The 22,999-nt window shown below is 45.1% G+C and overlaps 1 protein-coding gene across 3 annotated transcripts in view; it reads left to right on the top strand.

Moving 5' to 3' along the window:
* Positions 1-22,999, top strand: part of LOC123991122 (cadherin-6-like) — a 104,007-nt gene that overhangs the window by 65,751 nt on the left and 15,257 nt on the right. Inside the window, exons 3-4 of one of the 3 annotated variants that reach the window (XM_046292347.1) lie at positions 6,466-6,760; positions 19,126-19,245. In XM_046292347.1, coding sequence (XP_046148303.1) covers positions 6,466-6,760; positions 19,126-19,245 — 415 coding nt within the window. Of the gene's footprint in view, positions 1-6,465; positions 6,761-6,856; positions 6,887-6,973; positions 6,996-19,125; positions 19,246-22,999 lie in introns of those variants that run through there. The other 2 variants (XM_046292349.1, XM_046292348.1) reach the window with 2 other exon arrangements.

Below are 22,999 nucleotides of genomic sequence, written 5' to 3'. Positions count from 1 at the left end.
AAAGTTTTATTTACTGACCATAATTTTCACTTGTCTGACTGCTTGCATGATGACGAGTTTCTCACACGACTGGCCTATCTAGGTGATGTTTTTTTCTCGCCTGAATGATCTGAATCTAGAATAACAAGGACTCTCCGCAACTATATTTAATGTGCGGAACATAATTGAGGCTATTATTAAGAAGTTGGAGCTCTTCTCTGTCTGCATTAAAAAGGGCAACACACAGGTCTTTCCATCATTTTATGATTTGTTGTGTGGAAATAAACTCAAGCTTATGGACAAATGTCAAATGTGATATAGCGAAGCACCTGAGTGAGTTGGGTGTGCAATTACACAGGTACCTTCCGAAACGGATGACACAAACAACTGGATTCGTTATCCTTTTCATGCCCTGCCTCCAGTCAACTTACCGATATCTGAACAAGAGAGCCTCCTCGAAATTGCAGAAAGTGGTTTTGTGAAAATGTAATTTAATCAGAAGCCAATGACAGATTTCTGGATTGGGTTGCGCTCAGAGTATCCTGCCTTGGCAAATAGTGCTGTTAAGATGCCCTTTGCAACCACATACCTATGTGAGAGTGGATTCTCGGCCCTCACTAGCATGAAAACTAAATACAGTCACAGACTGTGTGGAAAATTATTCAAGACTGAGACTCTTTGCAATACAATCCAACATGCAGAGTTATATGCATCCTTTCAAGCACACCCTTCTCATTAACCTGTGGTGAGTTATTCACAATTTTCAATGAACACATAAGGTTTTATATGTAAGACTGTTAAATATAGAGCAAAATTATTGATTATTATTACATTATTATTTGTGCCGTCATCCTATAAGAGCTCTTTGTCACTTCCCACAAGCCGGGTTGTGACGAAAACTCACACTCATTCTTATGTTTAATAAATTTATGGTATAGTGTGTGTGTGGGAGGGTTACAATGATTGCAAAAATACAACATTTGAGAGTGCGCTGACCCTGGTGCAAGAGGGGACACAGCTGGAGGTTGAATGTTTGAACCGGTAGGGGACAATAACATGTTTGGGAACCACTGCTATGGAGTGATTACTCATGCTTCACCATCTGGCAGTACGGCAGACAGATCTGTGTTTGGCAGATGGCAGGAGAACGCTACCTGCCCCAATGCATAGTGCCAACTGTAAAGTTTGGCGGAGGAGGAATAATGGTTTGGGTCTGTTTTTCATAGTTCGGGCTAAGTCCCTTAGTTCCAGTGAAGGGAAATCTTAACGCTACAGCATACAATTACATTCTAGACGATTCTGTGCTTCCTACATTGTGGCAACAGCTTGGGGAAGGCCCTTTTTTGTTTCAGCATTACAATGCCCCCGTGCACAAAGTGAGGTCCATACAGAAATGGTTTGTTTAGGTCGGTGTGGAAGAAATTGACTGGCCTGCACAGAGACCTGACCTCAACCCCATCAAACTCCTTTAGGATGAATTGGAATGCCAATTGCCAGCCAGGGCTAGCCGCCAAACATCAGTGCCCGACCTCACTAATGCTCTTGTGGCTGAATGGAAATTTCCAATATCTAGTAGAAAGCCGTCCCAGAAGAGTGGAAATTGTTATAGCAGCAATTGGGGGACCAACTCCATACTAATGCCCACGATTTTGGAATGAGATCTTTGATGAGCAGTGTCCATATACTTTTGCTCATGTAGTCTATGTTTGTAAACTTGCCAGTAAGAAGTACCATGATAATTTAGTGTCCATATAGCTGTACCGTGATATTTGTACTGTTAAGGATTCTGTAGCTGTGACTAAGTGTCCTCCAATATTCCACCTGCTAAAATTCCCCTCATTCAAGTTGGGTTGTCGTCCCAGTGACTGGTTGACCATCCCTGTACACATGGATCCTATGACCTTTAAGAGATGTATTTAAAAATGTTTATTTAACCTTTATTTAACTAGGCAAGTCAGTTAAGAACAATTTCTTATTTAAAATTATGGCCTAACCGGGACGACGCTGTGCCAAATGTGCGCCACCCTATCGGACTCCCAATCACGGCTGGATGTGATACAGCTTGGATTGGGACTGCAGTGACGCCAATTGCACTGAGATGCAGTGCCTTAGACTGCCATGCCACTCGAGATAGTGGCCCATCCTTGAAAAAGAGCACGATGCCACCTACAGTACAGAACCAGATCCGCAGGCAGCATCATTTCGAATGCCTTCGCCTCGGTTTTACTGCTTTTAGTTATACAAAATATATACACTGCCCCAAAAAATAAAGGGAATACTAAAATAACACATCCTAGATCTGAATGAATGAAATATTCTTATTAAATACTTTTTTCTTTACATAGTTGAGTGTGCTGACAACAAAATCACACAAAAGTGATCAATGGAAATCAAATTTATCAACCCATGGAGGTCTGGATTTGGAGTCGCACTCAAAATTAAAGTGGAAAACCACACTACAGGTTGATCCAAATCCAACTTTGATGTAATGTCCTTAAAACAAGTCAAAATGAGGCTCAGTAGTGTGTGTGGCCTCCACGTGCCTGTATGACCTCCCTACAATGCCTGGGCATGCTCCTGATGAGGTGGCGGATGGTCTCCTGAGGGATCTCCTCCCAGACCTGGACTAAAGCATCCTCCAACTCCTGGACAGTCTGTGGTGCAACGTGGCGTTGGTGGATGGAGCGAGACATGATGTCCCAGATGTGCTCAATTGGATTCAGGTCTGAGGAACGGGCGGGCCAGTCCATAGCATCAATGCCTTCCTCTTGCAGGAACTGCTGACACACTCCAGCCACATGAGGTCTAGCATTGTCTTGCATTAGGAGGAACCCAGGGCCATCCGCACAAGCATATGGTCTCACAAGGGGTCTGAGGATCTCATCTCGGTACCTTATGGCAGTCAGGCTACCTCTGTGCGGCCCCCCAAAGAAAAGCCACCCCACACCATGACTGACCCACCGCCAAACCGGTCATGCTGGAGGATGTTGCAGGCAGCCGAACGTTCTCCACGGCGTCTCCAGACTCTGTCATGTCTGTCACATGTGCTCAGTGTGAACCTGCCTTCATCTGTGAAGAGCACAGTGCGCCAGTGGCGAATTTGCGAATCTTGGTGCTCTCTGGCAAATGCCAAACGTCCTGCACGGTGTTGGACTGTAAGCACAACCCCCACCTGTGGACGTCGGGCCCTCATACCACCCTCATGAAGTCTGTTTCTGACCATTTGAGCAGACACATGCACATTTGTGGCCTGCTGGAGGTCATTTTGCAAGGCTCTGGCCATGCTCCTCCTGCTCCTCCTTGCAAAAAGGCGGAGGTAGCGGTCCTGCTGCTGGGTTGTTGCCCTCCTACGGCCTCCTCCACATCTCCTGATGTACTGGCCTGTCTCCTGGTAGCGCCTCCATGCTCTGGGCACTATGCTGACAGACACAGCAAACCTTCTTGCCACAGCTCGCATTGATGTGCCATCCTGGATGAGCTGCACCACCTGAGCCACTTGTGTGGGTTGTAGACTCCGTCTCATGCTACCACTAGAATGCCACAGCATTCAAAAGTGACCAAAACATCAGCCAGGAAGCATAGGAACTGAGAAGTGGTCTGTGGTCACCACCTGCAGAACCACTCCTTTATTGGGGGTGTCTTGCTAATTGCCTATAATTTCCACCTGTTGTCTATTCCATTTGCACAACAGCATGTGACATTTATGGTCAATCAATGTTGCTTCCTAAGTGGACAGTTTGACTTCACAGAAGTGTGATTGACTTGGAGTTACATTGTGTTGTTTAAGTGTCCCCTTTATTTTTTTGAGCAGTGTATATATACAGTGCCTTGCGAAAGTATTCGGCCCCCTTGAACTTTGCGACCTTTTGCCACATTTCAGGCTTCAAACAAAGATATAAAACTGTATTTTTTTTGTGAAGAATCAACAACAAGTGGGACACAATCATGAAGTGGAACGACATTTATTGAATATTTCAAACTTTTTTAACAAATCAAAAGCTGAACAATTGGGCGTGCAAAATCATAGAAAAACAAACATAGACTGCCCACCCCAACTCACGCCCTGACCATACTAAATAATGACAAAACAACGGAAATAAAGGTCAGAACGTGACACAACCCCTCCCAAACACACCTCTGCCCCTCTCTCACCTAGACCCCCCCCCACACACACACACACACACACACACACACACACACACACACACACACACACACACACACACACACACACACACACACACACACACACACACACACACACACACACACACACACACACACACACACACACAAATGTTCAACAGTTTATCTTGCAAATTTGGTTGATGTTGCCTTTCCAACCTATTGTCTCGTAACCTATTTTTTATTTTTTAGACTATGGGATGCCCTACAGAACAGAAATGCGCTCCACACAATACCAAATGTCTCCTATGGAGCTAGTGGCCGTAACACTGAAGCATTGTCTTCGTGTGCATCCCAAATGGCACCCTATTCTCTAGTGCACTACTTTTGAACATAGTGCCCCTCCTTTGCTCTATTTCATTATGAAGTGATATCACGGAGGAGAAAGGGCCCTGCATCTACTTCTGGAGGGCGCCTGGTGGCCATGCTCATTGCACATGTGGCTTTGCTCTTCCCCCAGTGATGCTTTAATTACATTTTCAATAGAAATTGATCAGGGGCCATTGTGAATGCACGTCTGGCTACTGGATTGATTTCTGGGAGAGGTTTTTCTCCTAATTTGAGTAGGAGGCACCCAGATTGGGACGTAAATTAACTTCCATCATAGCGAGGGGTGGTGGAGTGGGTGACTGAAAGAGGAGGGAGACGGGAGGGGTCACAAACAGTGGCAGACAGAGAAAGACGCACGCAGGGCTGTAATGAGGCATTGCGCACTAAAGCAGTTTGGAAGATAATGACGTTGAATAACTTTATTTTCACTCAACTGACTCTCTGACTTTGCAGATGGTTCGGCACAACAGAACCACACACATAAACAGTCAGTAGCTAGCTTCTCCCAGCTCGGTTATCATAGCTTTCACTTAGTGTATCTTTCAGTGTTTACAACAAGCAAATGCAACAATCTTAAATATACTCATCTTAAAAGGCAGCCATTTTGCTTCCCCAGCTTTGTTTTCACACAGAACACAATGAATTAGTAATATTAAGCCTTCCAGCACCTGGAATAAAAACCCATTCATATGTCATAACGGGAGAGAGGTTGCATACTGTCTTTATCCCAAATGGCTCCATTTTTCCTACTGTACTGTTTTTAGGGAATAGGGTGCCATTCTGTTGCAGTGCTCCACTGACTCCACAATCTAATATACTCCTTCTGTCCAGAACCAGAATCTAGCAAGTCACACACCACATATGGTCACACACACTCAGAGGTCACACCCACCACTTTGATAGCTGACGCACATACTGTACGCATCACACACACAGACAGATACCGTAATGCCTGTATAGGTGGAAAGATGTATTTGGTCATGTGTATGTTTATTTGCATATACTGTATGTGCACTGTGTTCTTGTGTGCATGCAAACGTGTCTGCCTCTGCCCTTTACTTTCATCTGCAATTATCACCATGTCCTTGGTGGTTAAAATAAATAAAAAAGGAGGGAAGACAGCATGAGGAAAAATAGGAAAGACAAGGGTTGTGGCCCAAATGGCACCCTATTCCCTATATATTGCATTACCTAAGTAATGCACTATATAGGGAATAGGGTGCCATTCAGGACGCAGACAGGCTTTTGATGAGTTCCCGGAGATAAATATGTTGAGGGGATTTGGTGGCTGAATTAAAATGTCAGCGGAAGCTAAGCTGTTGTTCATGCAGAAAGAAACAGGCCGCATCAGGAGATACAGCAAATAGTAGAGAGGAGACGGTGTGGAGAGGAAACGGTGTGGAGAGGAGAAGGTGAGGAGATGATTGAAGAGGAGAGGAGTGTAGAGAAGAGGAGAAGGCGAGGAGAGAATGGAAGAGGAGAGGAGTGTAGAGGAAAGGAGGGGAGAGGAGAAGGTGAGGATAGGAGAGGTTTGAAGAGGAGAGGAGTGGAGAAGAGAAGAGAGGATTTAAGAGGAGAGGGGGAGGAGAGGAGGGATGAAGAGGAGAGGAGGAGAGAAGACCCAGTCAGAAGTGGAACGGTCATGTCATGTTTCTACAACATGTTAATAAAGACATCTGATCTTCTCTGAGTTAGTAAATGGCGGGTTGTATGAACACACATCACTTTTGCTTCTTTGTCCTTTCGGTTTTGTACACCAGCTTCAAACAGCTGAACATACGATATTTGGGGTTATTAAAAATATATTTCACAGAGGTTTAGATTGTACAATGTTTCTTTACAGTAATTGCTTGTTTTGTCACATAAACTGACATTTGGCGAGGTGATAGAATTTTAGCAACCATTTAATTACAAAAATACATTTTATTGTGATCTAGTGCTACTGAGAACTGACTCCTCATCACTCCACAGCTCCACTCAGACGGGGACCGGGGTGACGGTAGCATACGGTACGTCCTGACTGGCGACGGAGCCGGTACTCTGTTCATCATTGATGAGAACTCAGGAGATATCCACGCCACTAAGAGGCTAGACCGGGAGGAGAAGGCCTACTACACACTCCGGGCCAAAGCCGTCAACAGAATCACTAACACCTCTCTAGAGGGAGAGTCAGAGTTTATTATCAAGATCCATGACATCAACGACAATGAACCCAAGTTTACCAAGGATCCCTACTTCACACACGTACCTGAGATGTCCCCATTGGGTATGTATGAACACCTACACCCTAACCCCTACTTCACACACGTACCTGAGATGTCCCCATTGGGTATGTATGAACACCTACACCCTAACCCCTACTTCACACACGTACCTGAGATGTCCCCATTGGGTATGTATGAACACCTACACCCTAACCCCTACTTCACACGTTTAAAGATCTCCCCACTGGGTACATATGAGCTTCTACATCACACACGTACCTGAGATGTCCCCATTGGGTATGTATGAACACCTACACCCTAACCCCTACTTCACACGTTTAAAGATCTCCCCACTGGGTACGTATGAGCTTCTACATCACAAATGTACCTGAGATGTTCCCATTGGGTATGTATGAACACCTACACCCTAACCCCTACTTCACACGTTTAAAGATCTCCCCACTGGGTACATATGAGCTTCTACATCACAAATGTACCTGAAATGTCCCCGATTGGGTATGTATGAACACCTACACCCTAACCCCTACTTCACACATGTAAAGATCTCCCCACTGGGTACGTATGAGCTTCTACATCACAAATGTACCTGAGATGTCCTCACTTGGTACAGATGTAGGATTTAAATATGTGTCCGTTTGCTATAGCAGGAAAATAATCTTGTGGCAACAGGAAATGTGAATTACTATACGGATTATAATTAATGAACATTTTTGTACGGGTTGATGCACTTTTCTTTCGAGAAAATATGTCTGAAATTCCAAATGGGAAATAACTAACTTGAAAAGCCTTTTTAAGCTGAAATACACCACAAGTTTGCATTTCTTGCTTTGCAGGAAACTTCTAAGCTATAAAAGAGTGATCAAATTAAGATCCTACATCTGTATTATCCCCTACTTCACACATGTACCAGAGATGTCACCACTGGATACATAGGCTACAGAGTGCATCCCTAAATCCAAATCAACCACTTGTGCCTTGGGTGTAACTGTAACTCACAGCTTGACCGAACTTTTTTAAACAGCGCAGTTAAACTGATAGCCTGGAAATCGTTATGAAAGAGGGGGATTCCATGCAGTCAGTGGTAATAATACATTCCAGTCTTGTATCTGCAATGAATAGCAGCATTAGAAGGCTTACGATGTGTGAGACACGATAGAGTTGTTACAAGCACATTCCTATCTCATTGGATCAATGAGGGCTTTATCAATCATAATAATGAGAGGAGAGATTGAATGCATCCCAAATGGCATTTTATTCCCTACGTACATACTGCACCCCTTTAACCAGGTCCCATATGGCTCTGGGCCTCGGTCAAAAGTAGTGCACCACATAGGGAATATGGTGCCATTTGAGACGTAGATATTGAGTCATTAAATGAGAATGATTACAGGCCATGCACTGGTTCATTACAGCGAAACAAACAAGGTAAAGCGGTCCAACAATGCTGATTATATCAGATACTTAAGCTAATCTTTTGAATACACTGTTCAGTGTTCAATTACAACACATTAAACACAGGATGAAACGGTCTATATTTCGCTCATGTGTATGCCAATAGTTGGAATCTGCATAATCTATCCAGTTCAGTGGGTAGATGGCTGAAGATATATGACGTATACTCTGAACACGAACACACTCTCTAACACCTGCGTAAAGCCACACTCTCATCAGTGCATTAGCTTTCATTGTCGCTCACGTCAACAACAAAAAAACGCAACTGACGGAAATGAGGACTTAGAACTTTTAACTTTACAGAGTTAAAGAACTTTGTTCTCTCCTGGTGCTGTATGAGTGTGAGTGACAGTGGTGACACAACACAGGCAGGTGACAAACCCCGTCACTCCGTTCACCACATCCAAGTAGGAAAAGCGGGTTGCCTGTTGTAACGAGTGAGGTGTGATGCCACAGCCTGAAAGTGGACCTGTTGTGAACCTGCCTTTCATAGTGCAATCCACTGTACATTATTTGTCTTGTGAAATCCTGACAATTCCCTCTTCAGAGAGGAGATATCATCATATAACTAAGCTTGAACATGAGTTTATTTATAAAGTAAGAGGTTAAAGAGAAAAGAAACGTCAGATGTTTGGCAGTTTGGCAGTAATGTAATGTGCCCACTATATTCATCCGTGCAGATCTCACGTTGCCACTGAATTAGAACAAGTTTCAGTTGGTTACAATTCCCAATTCCAATCTGTAGCACAATTCTATATTTATGTTCATTTCCATTAACTAAATTCATTCTTCTTATGCATTTAATGAGGCAACACTGGGCCCCACTAGGCATCGTTGGAACGTACCATTTGACTAAAACGTCTCTCCTTTGTTCCCTTGGAATATCATTCTCTGCCTCTTTGATAAGGAAAATGGATCATAGCCGTTGCCTAAGTGATCATGCCAAATGTAATCATATTGTCAATGATTAAAGATTTTTACACTATTTTAGCTGAACAGCATACCAGTTACCTTAAAATCCCGATTCCATTTCATGACTTCCCTTACAAAAACAAAAACAAGACATTTGCAGTTTCACATGTGAAAATCAGATATTAATATTTGAAAATCGCATTTTCACATGTGAAATACACATGTGAAATAACTGTTTTCACATGTTGAGATGAAATATTCACGTGAAAACAGTTGTGTGTGGTCAGTTGTGTATAGTTCACGTGCATTCAATATAGAGTTAACATGTTAACACCACCTTTTCACATGTGAGGAGAATAACATATTTTCACCTCACATCTGGAATTATCACGTGTGCTCCCTCTCCGGCCTCTAGGTCACCAGGCTGCTCGTTATGAAGCGCACACCTGTCACCAGCGTTACGCGCATTTGCCCAATTTGACACTCACCTGGACTGCATCACCTCCTTGATTACCTGCCCTATTTATGTCACTCCCTTTGGTTCCTTCCCCAGGCGCTATTGTTTCCGTTTCTGTTTCCTGTCTGAATGTTGTTTGTGTTTTGTATTATGTTACATTTATTTCTTAAAACACTCCCAAAATAAAAAAGTGGAGCTCTAAAAACAACAAAGAAAGACCTAGAGGAGCACCTGAGAACAACAAACGTTGACACAAAGCGACATGAACATCTGCCCATCCCATCAGATATCCCACCCATTGAACCCCTGGAACATCATATTGAGACCAGCCCTCCGACATGGAAAGAGGTGGAAAAGACAGTTCGACGGGCAAGAACAGCATCAGGCCCGGGGCCAAATGGAGTCCCGTACAAAGTGTATAAGAACACACCAGACGTCCTGAGGTTCCTCTGGAGGCTTATGAGAACAGCTTGGCAGAAGAAGATAATACCCCAAGTGTGGCGTAGGGCAGGCGGGGTCCTGATCCCTAAGGAGAAGGATGCAGTGAACATCAGCCAATTCCGCCCTATCTCCTTACTGAATGTCGAGGGAAAAATCTTCTTTAGGGTTATTGCCCAGAGGATGGCCGAGTACCTACAAAGGAATGCGTACGTCGATACATCTGTACAGAAGGCAGGAATATCAGGGTTCTCTGGCTGCTTGGAACATTCCAGCATGATATGGCATCAGATCCAAATGGCCAAGGTGGAGAAAAGGGACCTCCATGTAGTCTTCCTCGACCTCGCCAATGCATTTGGCTCTGTGCCCCATGAACTCCTGTGGTCTGCCTTCAGATTTTTCCACATACCGGACACCATCACAAACCTGGTGAAGTCGTACTTCCAGGATCTGCAGTTCTGCTTCACCACCTCAGAGTTCACCACCTCATGGCAGTGCCTGAATGTAGGTATAATGGCGGGATGTACCATTTCTCCGTTGGCATTCACAATGGCAATGGAGGTTATCATCAGATCCTCAAAATGGGTTGCTGGTGGACAGCGAGTCGACTCTGATTTCCGCCTCCCTCCACTCAGAGCCTACATGGACGACATTACAACATTGACCACCACCTTCCTATGCACCAGGAGACTGCTCAGAAAACTTGAGGAGAACATCAGCTGGGCCCGTATGAAGATTAAACCATCCAAGTCACGCAGCATCTCGATTGTGAAGGGAGTACTCTCTGACCTGAAATTCTTCATCGGAGATGACCAAATCCCAACAGTGTCTGAGCAGCCGGTAAAAAGCCTTGGAAGGTGGTATGATGCAAGCCTGAAGGACAAAGACCAGGTGCAACAGCTGCGCAAAGACATCAGTAGTAGCCTACAGTCCATCGACAACACCCAGCTACCTGGAAAGTTAAAGGCCTGGTGTCTGCAGTTTGGTCTCCTACCCCGGGTGTTGTGGCCCTTAGCACTGTATGAGGTTCCAATCTCAACAGTGGAGAAGATGGAAAGAGGAGTCACAGGCTACTTAAAGAAGTGGCTTGGAGTTCCACGATGCCTTACCACCATAGGCCTCTATGGAGATGGTGTCCTCAAGCTGCCCCTCACCAGTCTAACAGAGGAATTCAAGTGTGCAAAAACCAGGCTCCAAATGACACTGAATGAATCTCGAGACCCAGTGGTGAGCAACAACGCGCCGACCTTGGCAACTGGGCGCAAATGGAGGCCAGGAAAAGCAGTCCAGGAGGCAACAGCAGCCCTCAGACATGCTGACATTGTGGGTCATGTTCAGCAAGGGAGAGGAGGCCTTGGGCTAACTAGCCGTGCTGCTTGGAGTAAGGCCACTGCACCAGAGCGGCGGAAGATGGTAGTGCAGGAAGTACGCCATCAGGAGGAGGCTGCAAGGTGGGCCAAGGCAGTCTCTCTTGCCAAACAAGGACAGTGGACTCGATGGGACAGTGTGGAGAAGAGGAAGATCAGCTGGAAGGATCTGTGGGCCATGGAAGCGAGGCGGTTGAGCTTTTCCATCAGAGCAACATATGACGTCCTTCCAACACCAGTTAATCTTCACCAATGGTAAGGTGAAGATCCGGACTGTGCCCTCTGTTCCATGCCAGCCAACCTCAGGCACATTCTCACAGGCTGTAAAACAAGCCTCGCCCAAGGACGCTACACTTGGCGTCACAACCAAGTCCTTAAAAACCTTGCGTCCGCCCTGGAGGACAAGCGAGCTGCCACCAACTCCCTACCACCCACAGCAGCATCACACTCCTTACGGACAAGCTTTGTCCGCGAAGGGGCTAAACCACCGAAGAGCGGCTCTACACCATTAGAGCGAGACCAGCTGCGCTTGGCCTGCGACTGGAAAATGCTAGCTGACATTGGCCGGCAACTTGTGTTTCCTCCGGAGATCGCAACCACCACCCTAAGACCTGACATGGTGCTCTGGTCCCGTTCACTCAATAAGGTCTTCATCATTGAGCTCACAGTACCCTGGGAAAACTCAGTAGATGAGGCTTATGAGCGAAAACATCTGCGCTATGCTGATCTAGCTGCCGAAGCACGGCATCATGACTGGAACACAGAAGTCCGACCAGTGGAGGTGGGCTGCAGAGGTTTTGTGGCAACATCTACAACCAGACTGCTTAGAGACCTGGGAATTAAGGGCCAGAGCCAGCGTTCGGCAATCAAAGCTGTATCAGAGGCGGCAGAAGGCAGCAGTCAGTGGCTCTGGATGAAGAGGAAAGACCCCAGCTGGGCCCCGAAGTGAGAGGGCCAGGAGGTATGCGGTCCCTGCCATGCATAGTCCCATGGGATGTTGGCTATCAACAACAAGGCAACTCCTATGACTAATTGGGAATGGGACGCAAGCGTAGGATTGATCACCCTGTCGCTGGCCGCCTTTGAGGACTGTGTATAGTGTGAAAGGCCAAAACACCCTAGGAACCAAGGGTACACTACTGACGCTCACTGTTCATTAACTCTTGGAAGTGCTTGCACAAAGGATAGTAACATCTCATCCTGTGTTCTTGGAATCTTTATGTTACATTTATTTCTTAAAACACTCCCAGAACTTGCTTCCCGACTCTCAGCGCACTCATTACAGGAATGAGCATTTCCACGTGAAAAAGCGTCTTGTAAGAAAACCTTAACTCACATGTGGAATAGGGTTGAATATTTTCACCGTATTTGACATATGTTCAATCCCGAGAATAAATCACTTTTCTCCTGCTATAACCGGAAGTGTCATTCAAAAGCATCATAAAGCATATAAATAAACCTATGTATGGATTTAAAAAAAAATTGTTTTTATTCAAACCTGATGCTACCTGAGTCTGTTGAGCCATACATTACATACATTTTATGAGCCCCACATTAAAGTCATTTTATGAGCCCAACCCCCCCCCCCCCCCCCAAAAAACGAATGATTGTGGCGTTATCCAATACATAGGCTATATGATATAGGCTACTGCACATTGCGCACAACTTAAAAACATAAAAGTCCATAGATGTAATATATATAATAATATATGCCATTTAGCAGACGCTTTTATCCAAAGCAACTTACAGTCATGTGTGCATACATTCTACGTATGGGTGGTCCCGGGGGATCGAACCCACTACCCTGGCGTTACAAGTGCCATGCTCTACCAACTGAGCTACAGAAGGACCACTAGTAGCTAGCTAATGTATATACTTTCTTGGGTAAATAAATGAAACTAGCTCCAGTTAGCAAATACTTTTGAGTGTGAACTGTATCACTGTATTATACTGTATTATATGGACTGGAATTACACACATCGTTCAAACCATGATAAAGCAGGGAGAGAACATGTGATTCTGATGCAGCACATGCGGCCTACAAAGTAACAAGTATAGGCTAATTAATTTGATTTCTATAAATATAATAGAGCTTATTTGCATAACTAGTAGCCTGACGCATATATACATTTAATAATATTTCCCCTAATGTTATTAGCTTACCTCCTCTTTCTCTCCATTGTTGCTTCATTCCTTCCATCGCTTTCAACAGTTAAATTAAATACGTTTTGTTGTCCTAATCCTCATCATTGTAACGACAGCATTGAATAATAAAAAAACTAGAATTAGAAGCAGAAGGCTTTCACTTCTCCTGACAAAGATTGAACGGTTATGGGTCTGAATAAACTACTGCTATAACATCGCGCATTCACCCTTTCTTTCAAACTACCCGTGAGTTCTACTGGCGGCTGTATTTTACAATCAGTAAACAATAGCTTGCGTCCCTCTTCGAATAATCTATTGGTATAAGAAATGTAAAAACAAATGTTCTGCAAGCTATTCTAGTCTAGCTACATGAGACTCCAAGAGCTGAGGAGCATTTTTTAAGGAGAGAGGCCAGCGGAGCACACTGTCATGTTTTGTCATTTATTATCTTGTCTTGTCCCTGTGCTTCCCATTCTATTCGTTTCCCTCTGCTGGTCTTATTAGGTTCTTTCCCTCTTTCTATCCCTCTCTCTCCCTCCCTCTCTCACTCTCTCGCTCTCTCTTCTCTCTATCGTTCAGCTCCCTAATCAATCATTTAGTCTTCCCACACCTGTTCCCGATCCTTTCCCCTGATTAGAGTCCCTATTTCTTCCTTTGTGTTCCGTTCCTGTCCTGTCGGTTCCTTGTCTAGAATTCACCGTGCTGTGTTTGTGTATCGCCCTGTCGTGTCGTGTTTTCCTCAGATGCTGCGTGGTGAGCAGGTGTCTGAGTCTGTCTGGTTCAAGTGCCTTCCCGAGGCAACCTGCTGTTCACCTGCTGTTCAAGATCGAGTCTCCAGTTTGTCCTCGTCATTTCAGAAAGTTGTGTTTTTTGTTTGTATTTACTTTACTGGATTAAAGACTCTGTTTTCGCCAAGTCGCTTTTGGGTCCTCTTTCACCTGCATGACAGAAGGAACCGACCGAAGGAACCGACCAAGGAATGGACCCAGCGACTTCAGACGCTCGTTACACTGCCGTCGAGATCCAAGGAGCCATGCTCGGCAGACACGAGCAGGAATTGTCTGCTGCTCGCCATGCCGTGGAGAACCTGGCCGCTCAGGTTTCCGACCTCTCTGGACAGTTCCAGAGTCTACGTCTCGTGCCACCTGTTACTTCCTGGCCTGCCGAGCCTCCAGAACCTAGGGTTAATAACCCACCTTGCTACTCCGGGCAGCCCACTGAGTGCCGCTCCTTTCTCACGCAGTGTGAGATTGTGTTCTCTCTCCAACCCAACACATACTCTAGAGAGAGAGCTCGGGTTGCTTACGTCATTTCACTCCTTACTGGCCGGGCTCGAGAATGGGGCACAGCTATCTGGGAGGCAAGGGCTGATTGCTCTAACAGGTTCCAGAACTTTAAAGAGGAGATGATTCGGGTTTTTGACCGTTCAGTTTTTGGTAGGGAGGCTTCTAGGGCCCTGGCTTCCTTATGCCAAGGTGAACGGTCCATAACGGATTATTCTATTGAGTTTCGCACTCTTGCTGCCTCTAGTGAGTGGAAAACGGCGTTTAACACTCCGTTAGGGCATTTTGAGTACCGGGTTCTGCCGTTTGGTCTCGCCAATGCGCCAGCTGTTTTTCAGGCATTAGTTAATGATGTTCTGAGAGACATGCTGAACATCTTTGTTTTTGTCTATCTTGACGATATCCTGATTTTTTCTCCGTCACTCGAGATTCATGTTCAGCACGTTCGACGTGTTCTACAGCGCCTTTTAGAGAATTGTCTCTACGTTAAGTCTGAGAAGTGCTCTTTTCATGTCTCCTCCGTTAATTTCCGCTGAAGGCATTCAGATGGATTCCGCTAAGGTCCAAGCTGTCAGTGATTGGCCCGTTCCAAGGTCACGTGTCGAGTTGCAGCGCTTTTTAGGTTTCGCTAATTTCTATCGGCGTTTCATTCGTAAGGTCAAGTTGCTGCCCCTCTCACAGCTCTTACTTCTGTCAAGACGTGTTTTAAGTGGTCCGGTTCCGCCCAGGAGCTTTTGATCTTCTAAAAGAACGTTTTACGTCCGCTCCTATCCTCGTTACTCCTGACGTCACTAGACAATTCATTGTCGAGGTTGACGCTTCAGAGGTAGGCGTGGGAGCCATTCTATCCCAGCGCTTCCAGTCTGACGATAAGGTTCATCCTTGCGCTTATTTTTCTCATCGCCTGTCGCCATCTGAGCGCAACTACGATGTGGGTAACCGTGAACTGCTCGCCATCCGCTTAGCCCTAGGCGAATGGCGACAGTGGTTGGAGGGGGCGACCGTTCCTTTTGTCGTTTGGACAGACCATAAGAACCTTGAGTACATCCGTTCTGCCAAACGACTTAATGCCCGTCAAGCTCGTTGGGCGTTGTTTTTCGCTCGTTTCGAGTTTGTGATTTCTTACCGTCCGGGTAGCAAGAACACCAAGCCTGATGCCTTATCCCGTCTGTTTAGTTCTTCTGTGGCTTCTACTGATCCCGAGGGGATTCTTCCTTATGGGCGTGTTGTCGGGTTAACAGTCTGGGGAATTGAAAGACAGGTTAAGCAAGCACTCACGCACACTCTCGCCGCGCGCTTGTCCTAGTAACCTCCTTTTCGCACTCGTCTGGCTGTTCTTCAGTGGGCTCACTCTGCCAAGTTAGCTGGTCATCCCGGTGTTCGAGGCACTCTTGCGTCTATTCGCCAGCGCTTTTGGTGGCCGACTCAGGAGCGTGACACGCGCCGTTTCGTGGCTGCTTGTTCGGAGCGCGCAGACAAGTCGGGTAACTCTCCTCCTGCCGGTCGTCTCAGACCGCTCCCCATTCCTTCTCGACCATGGTCTCACATCGCCCTAGACTTCATTACCGGTCTGCCTTTGTCTGCGGGGAAGACTGTGATTCTTACGGTTGTCGATAGGTTCTCTAAGGCGGCACATTTCATTCCCCTCGCTAAACTTCCTTCCGCTAAGGAGACGGCACAAATCATTATCGAGAATGGAATTCATGGCCTCCCGTTAGACGCCGCTTTCAGACAGAGGCCCGCAATTCACGTCACAGTTTTGGAGGGAGTTCTGTCGGATTGGTGGTCCGTCAGTCTCTCTTCCGGGTTTCATCCCCAGTCTAACGGTCAAGCAGAGGGCCAATCAGACGATTGGTCGCATACTACGCAGCCTTTCTTTCAGAAACCCTGAGAACAGCTCCCTGGGCAGAATACGCTCACAATGCTTTCGTCTGCTACCGGGTTATCTCCGTTTCAGAGTAGTCTGGGTTACCAGCCTCCTCTGTTCTCATCCCAGCTTGCCGAGTCCAGCGTCCTCCGCTCAAGCGTTTGTCCAACGTTGTGAGCGCACCTGGAGGAGGGTGAGGTCTGCACTTTGCCGTTACAGGGCACAGACTGTGAGAGCCGCCAATAAACGCAGGATTAAGAGTCCAAGGTATTGTTGCGGCCAGAGAGTGTGGCTTTCCACTGCAACCTTCCTCTTACGACAGCTTCTCGTAAGTTGACTCCGCGGTTCATTGGTCCGTTCCGTGTCTCCCAGGTCGTCAATCCTGTTGTTCAAATTCTTCCGCGACATCTTCGTCGCGTCCATCCTGTCTTCCATGTCTCCTGTGTTAAGCCCTTTCTTCGCACCCCCGTTCGTCCCCTCCCCCTCCCGTCCTTGTCGAGAGCGCACCTATTTACAAGGTACATAAGATCATGGACATGCGTTCTCGGGGACGGGGTCACCAATACTTAGTGGATTGGGAGGGTTACGGTCCTGAGGAGAGGAGTTGGGTTCCGTCTCGGGACGTGCTGGACCGTTCACTCATTGATGATTTCCTCCGTTGCCGCCAGGATTCCTCCTCGAGTGCGCCAGGAGGCGCTCGGTGAGTGGGGGGTACTGTCATGTTTTGTCATTTATTATCTTGTCTTGTCCCTGTGCTTCCCATTCTATTCGTTTCCCTCTGCTGGTCTTATTAGGTTCTTTCCCTCTTTCTATCCCTCTCTCTCCCCCTCCCTCTCTCACTCTCTCGCTCTCTCTTCTCTCTATCGTTCCGTTCCTGCTCCCAGCTGTTCCTATTCCCCTAATCAATCATTTAGTCTTCCCACACCTGTTCCCGATCCTTTCCCCTGATTAGAGTCCCTATTTCTTCCTTTGTGTTCCGTTCAAAGAATTCACCGTGCTGTGTTTGTGTATCGCCCTGTCATTTTCCTCAGATGCTGCGTGGTGAGCAGGTGTCTGAGTCTGTCTGGTTCAAGTGCCTTCCCGAGGCAACCTGCTGTTCACCTGCTGTTCAAGATCGAGTCTCCAGTTTGTCCTCGTCATTTCGAGTGAAAGTTGTGTTTTTTGTTTGTATTTACTTTACTGGATTAAAGACTCTGTTTTCGCCAAGTCGCTTTTGGGTCCTCTTTCACCTGCATGACACACACGGTGCGTTCCTATTGCGCAAGAAACAGAATCTATAAATTAGAAGCTTATTATACATAACCCCTCATTCATTAGCTAAATATAAGGCTAATACTGCATTGAATTTGTTACATGAAAGAGGCGGGCCAGGACATCTACTTATAGGGCTATATAGCAATCTAGAGAAGGATGATCTATTTTGGATGCAATTTGAAAGGAGTTGATGGAGAGAGAGAAAGACTGCGAGAGAGTGCTCGCGCGTGCACTGATTTAAAGCAACGATATCCGAGTGACAGGCTGATTTTAAATAGTCTGCAGCTGCAATAAAACATCTTTACAATTAAAAAATAAGGTGACCCCCCCAGAAAGCCAGATGGAGATGGGTGAATGAGACGCACATTCAGTCTTTATTACTGTAGCATAGACTATGCTGCAGCAAATGTAGGCTTACCTGTCACAAGACAAAAAGTTACCATGATGAGATGATACTGTAGTTCTACATGCATTGTGAACTGTGCTCCGTCCCGAGATGGGCTGTCTGTCCCCACCCTGAGTGCTGATGATTCATCACGCAGAGGCCATAGAGAAGCCATATTTAGATATGTTATATCATTTAACAGTTCCATTTCACACCATGCTGTTCATATAAATGATTTATCATAATTTACCAATCTCGCAGTTATTTATCTCTGCAAAAGGGAGTGGTTTTGGGCGGATAAATCCCAGTTAATCTCGGTAACCGGGTTCCTGCCATTCAACCCTAATGTGGAATTGCACTTTCACATGTGAAAAACGTTCAAAATGTTTTCACTTGTAGATTCATGGTATCACGTTGAAAATCACGTTGAAAAATCGCATCCCCATGTTGTCACATTTATTACACATGAGATCATTGATTTCATATGTAGTTTCATATTATCACATGTTGATTTTACACATTGTCACATGTTATCACATTAAAGTCACATAAGACCACATTAAATTCATTAGGTTTTCCCATAAGGGCATATTCCTTATATAGTGCACTTGATTTGACCAGAGCCATATGGTCAAAAGTAATGTACTATAAAGGGAATATGGTGAAATTTGTGACACAGACATCAATATACTTCAGTTCAGTCCAGTTCACTTTATTGGCCTTATTCAGGAAGTTGTCTTGTGCTATTGAGAGCGTTCCCCAACACCCCTTGACTCCATTTCATGTGTATAACTTTGCTCACCAAGTCACTCTCTTTCTTCTTCTCCTCCCTCCATCCTTCCCCAGGCACAGTGGTGATGCAGGTGACCGCTACAGACGCTGACGACGCCACGTATGGTAACAGTGCCAGGGTGGTCTACAGCATCCTACAGGGACAGCCATACTTCTCTGTAGATCCCAACACAGGTCAGTGTAAGCAGGCACCCTATCTTTCTTCTTCTTCTGTAGACAGAAAGGAGAGGTAGGGTCAATTACAATGCAAAAACACAGAGTTCTATAATAATGACCTTCTATAGTCTAATCGGTGGCTGGAGGGGGCAAATGTTCCCAGAGAGTCAACAGGGAACAGCACACACAAGGTGCCACTTCCCTGTCTTACTGATGTTTCATCTTGCACCCGAATGCAACCTAAAGTCCTACTGAGAGTGAACCAGGTTGCAAAGAGTGCACTACCCATCATTACTACGCAGACTGTGTGTGTGTGTGTGTTTGTGTGTGAGTGTGCGTGCAACATGACCATTAACTCCCATGTCAGACTGAAGCGACATGACAGAAAAGAAGGGCAGAACCTCTGCCAACCACCGCCTTTCAATCCCATGGCTCAGCCATCACTGCTAGATTTAATAATGTGTCATGTGTGCTTTGGAATGGACCCTGGTGTTCTGTTTGCTTAAACAAAAGGGAAATAGCAACAAAAAAGTCTATTTGCAGATTAGTGCAGGGCTTCACATTAATATGGTTTATCCCAGATGTGCCATGTAAGCTGACATCTCCCCTACACAAAAGCAGACAACAGCATGATTCTCTCTCTCTCTCTCTCTCTCTCTCTCTCTCTCTCTCTCTCTCTCTCTCTCTCTCTCTCTCTCTCTCTCTCTCTCTCTCTCTCTCTCTCTCTCTCTCTCTCTCTCTCTCTCTCTCTCTCTCTCTCTCTCTCTCTCTCTCTCTCTCTCTCTCTCTCTCTCTCTCTCTCTCTCTCTCTCTCTCTCTCTCTCTCTCTCTTCTTCCCCTGTTTGTTTGCGTGGAGTGAGAGAAAGAGAGAGAATAGACAGAGAGTGAGAGAAATAACAAGTAGAGCGAGGGAGAATGAGAGAGAGAAAGATAAAGCTAGATAGGGAAGAGAGATGCATTCAGAGACTGTGTATTGGTGTACACATGCACACAATATATTGTAACTCTATATGGAATACACGTGTGTATTTTCCCCCTCAGCACTACTTGAACGGACTAGCTTGTTTTTCAAGAGCGAGTCGGCTGGCTGTCCTTCCGCGAGTAAGATTGTGCTTTGTTAGGAAAAACTAACGCTGCTGCGTCATCTCTCAGCGCTTCACACACACACACACACACGCACCTCTGTGCCTTACTCCTCTCCTGCTGCCACATCCTATGTGATAAAAGAGCAGGATGAGAGTTGTAGAGCCCTGCATTCACTGTGCATTTCACCGATGCTGCTTAGATCTCGGTTTGAGTGATGTGCTGCATCAGCCCTTACATCGCCTATTGTTTGATATTCAACACATTTCCTCTTTGGAAAAAAAAAGAGATTGGATCCCGTGAACTCTGTCGATGCAATTGATTTAGTGTTTTTTACTTCTATTTCTGTATTTTACTGTAACAGTCTCTGTAGTTTTGATGCTTCAAATGGATGACAAAAGCCACGGCAGCTCAATATCTGACAGACAGGAGGAGAAGAAGGCAGAGCGCTGCTTTTAATATGTACAGTTGAAGTTGGAAGTTTACATACACTTAGGTTGGAGTCATTAAAACTCATTTTTCAACCACTCCACAAATTTCTTGTTAACAAAATGTAGTTTTGGCAAGTCGGTTATGAGATCTACTTTGTGCATGACACAATTAATTTTTCCAACAATTGTTTACAGACAATTCCAGTGGGTCAGAAGTTTACATAAACTAAGTTTGCTGTGCTTTTAAACAGCTTGGAAAATTCCAGAAAATGATGTCATGGCGTTAGAAGCTTCTGATAGGCTAATTGACATACTTTGAGTAAATTGGAGGTGTACCTGTGGATGTATTTCAAAGCCTACCTTCAAACTCAGTGCATGTTTGCTTGACATCATGGGAAAATCAAAAGAAATCAGCCAAGACCTCAGAAAGAAATGGTAGAAGTCTGGTTCATCCATCGGAGCAATTTCCAAATGCCCGATGGTACCACGTTCATCTGTGCAAACAATAGTACGCAAGTATAAACACCATGGGACCACGCAGACGTCATACTGCTCAAGAAGGAGACGCGTTCTGTCTCCTATATATAAACGTATTCCGGTGTGAAAAGTGCAATCGATCCAATAACAACAGCAAAGGACCTTGTGAAAATGCTGGATGAAACAGGTACAAAAGTATCTACATCCACAGTAAAAACGAGTCCTATATAGACATAACCTCAGCAAGGAAGAAGTCACTGCTCCAAAACCGCCATTAAAGAAAGCCAGACTACGGTTTGCAACTGCACATGGGGACAAAGATCGTACGTTTTGGAGAAATGTCTTCTGGTCTGATGAAACAAAATATAACTGTTTGGCCATAATGACCATCTTTACGTTTGTAGGAAAAAGGGGGACGCTTGTAAGCCAAAGAACACCATCTCAACCGTGAAGCACGGGAGTGTCAGGACAATTATGTAGATATATTGAAGCAACTCAAGTCATCAGTTAGGAAGTTGAAGTTTGGTCGCAAATGGACAATGACCCCAAGCATACTTCCAAAGTTGTGTCAAGATGGCTTAAGGACAACAAAGTTAAGGTATTGGAGTGCTCATCACAAAGCCCTGACCTCAATCCTATAGAAAATGTGTGGGCAGAACTGAAAAAGCGTGTGTGAGCAAAGAGGCCTACAAACCTGACTCAGTTACACCAGCTCTGTCAGGAGGAATGGGCCAAAATTCACCCAACTTAATATGGGAAGCTTGTGGAAGGCTACTTGAAACGATTGACCCAAGTTAAACAATTTAAAGGCAATGTTACCAAATACTAATTGAGTGTATGTGACCCACTTCTGACCCACTGGGAATGTGATGAAAGAAATAAAAGCTGAAATAAATAATTATCTTTACTATTATTCTGACATTTCACATCCCCTCCAACATCCCCCCAAAACGGATTAAATGTCAGGAATTGTGAAACTAAGTTTAAATGTATTTGGCTAAGGTATATGTAAACTTCCGACTTCAACTGTAGTCAATTAGAGCTTCACTGAACCTCTGTCCTGACTGATAATGTAACGGTTTTCTAGGTGTGGTGAAGGAGAGTCGGACCAAAACGCAGCGTGTAGATTACGATTCATGTTTAATGAAAAAAAAAACACACTAAACACAAACACTACAAAACAATAAACGTAACGAAAACCGAAACAGCCTAAACTGGTGCAAACTAACACGAGACAGTTACAAGGACACTAAGGACAATCACCCACGACAAACTCAAAGAATATGTCTGCCTAAATATGGTTCCCAATCAGAGACAACGATAAACACCTGCCTCTGATTGAGAACCACTCCAGACAGCCATAGACTTTGCTAGATCACCCCACTAGCTACAATCCCAATATATAAACACCAAAACCCCAAGACAAAACACACCACAATACAAAAACCCCATGCCACACCCTGGCCTAACCCAATACATAAAGATAAACACAAAATACTTTGACCAGGGCGTGACAGATAAACCAGAGATATATATTCTTTATATGTATATGGAACACAACTGTACCAGAGAGAGACAGAGCATCTATATTCACCTCAATGTCTTTGTGTCTGAGCTCTAAAGAAATGTGCAAAAAATTATATTTTGTGCATCATACACTGTGATATTACTTTGCATGCATACATACATAACAGTGATGCAGTGATAAAAAAAAAAAACAGTGTGAGGGCTGACCGCCGTTCAAGGTGAGTAAATGCTCCCTACACTTTCAGTGCATTTTC

This window comes from Oncorhynchus gorbuscha, linkage group LG12 (assembly GCF_021184085.1).
Source record: "Oncorhynchus gorbuscha isolate QuinsamMale2020 ecotype Even-year linkage group LG12, OgorEven_v1.0, whole genome shotgun sequence".
NCBI classification, from domain to species: Eukaryota; Metazoa; Chordata; class Actinopteri; order Salmoniformes; family Salmonidae; genus Oncorhynchus; species Oncorhynchus gorbuscha.
Note: the sequence above shows the minus strand (reverse complement) of the source record. Positions and strands in the feature narration are given on the sequence as shown.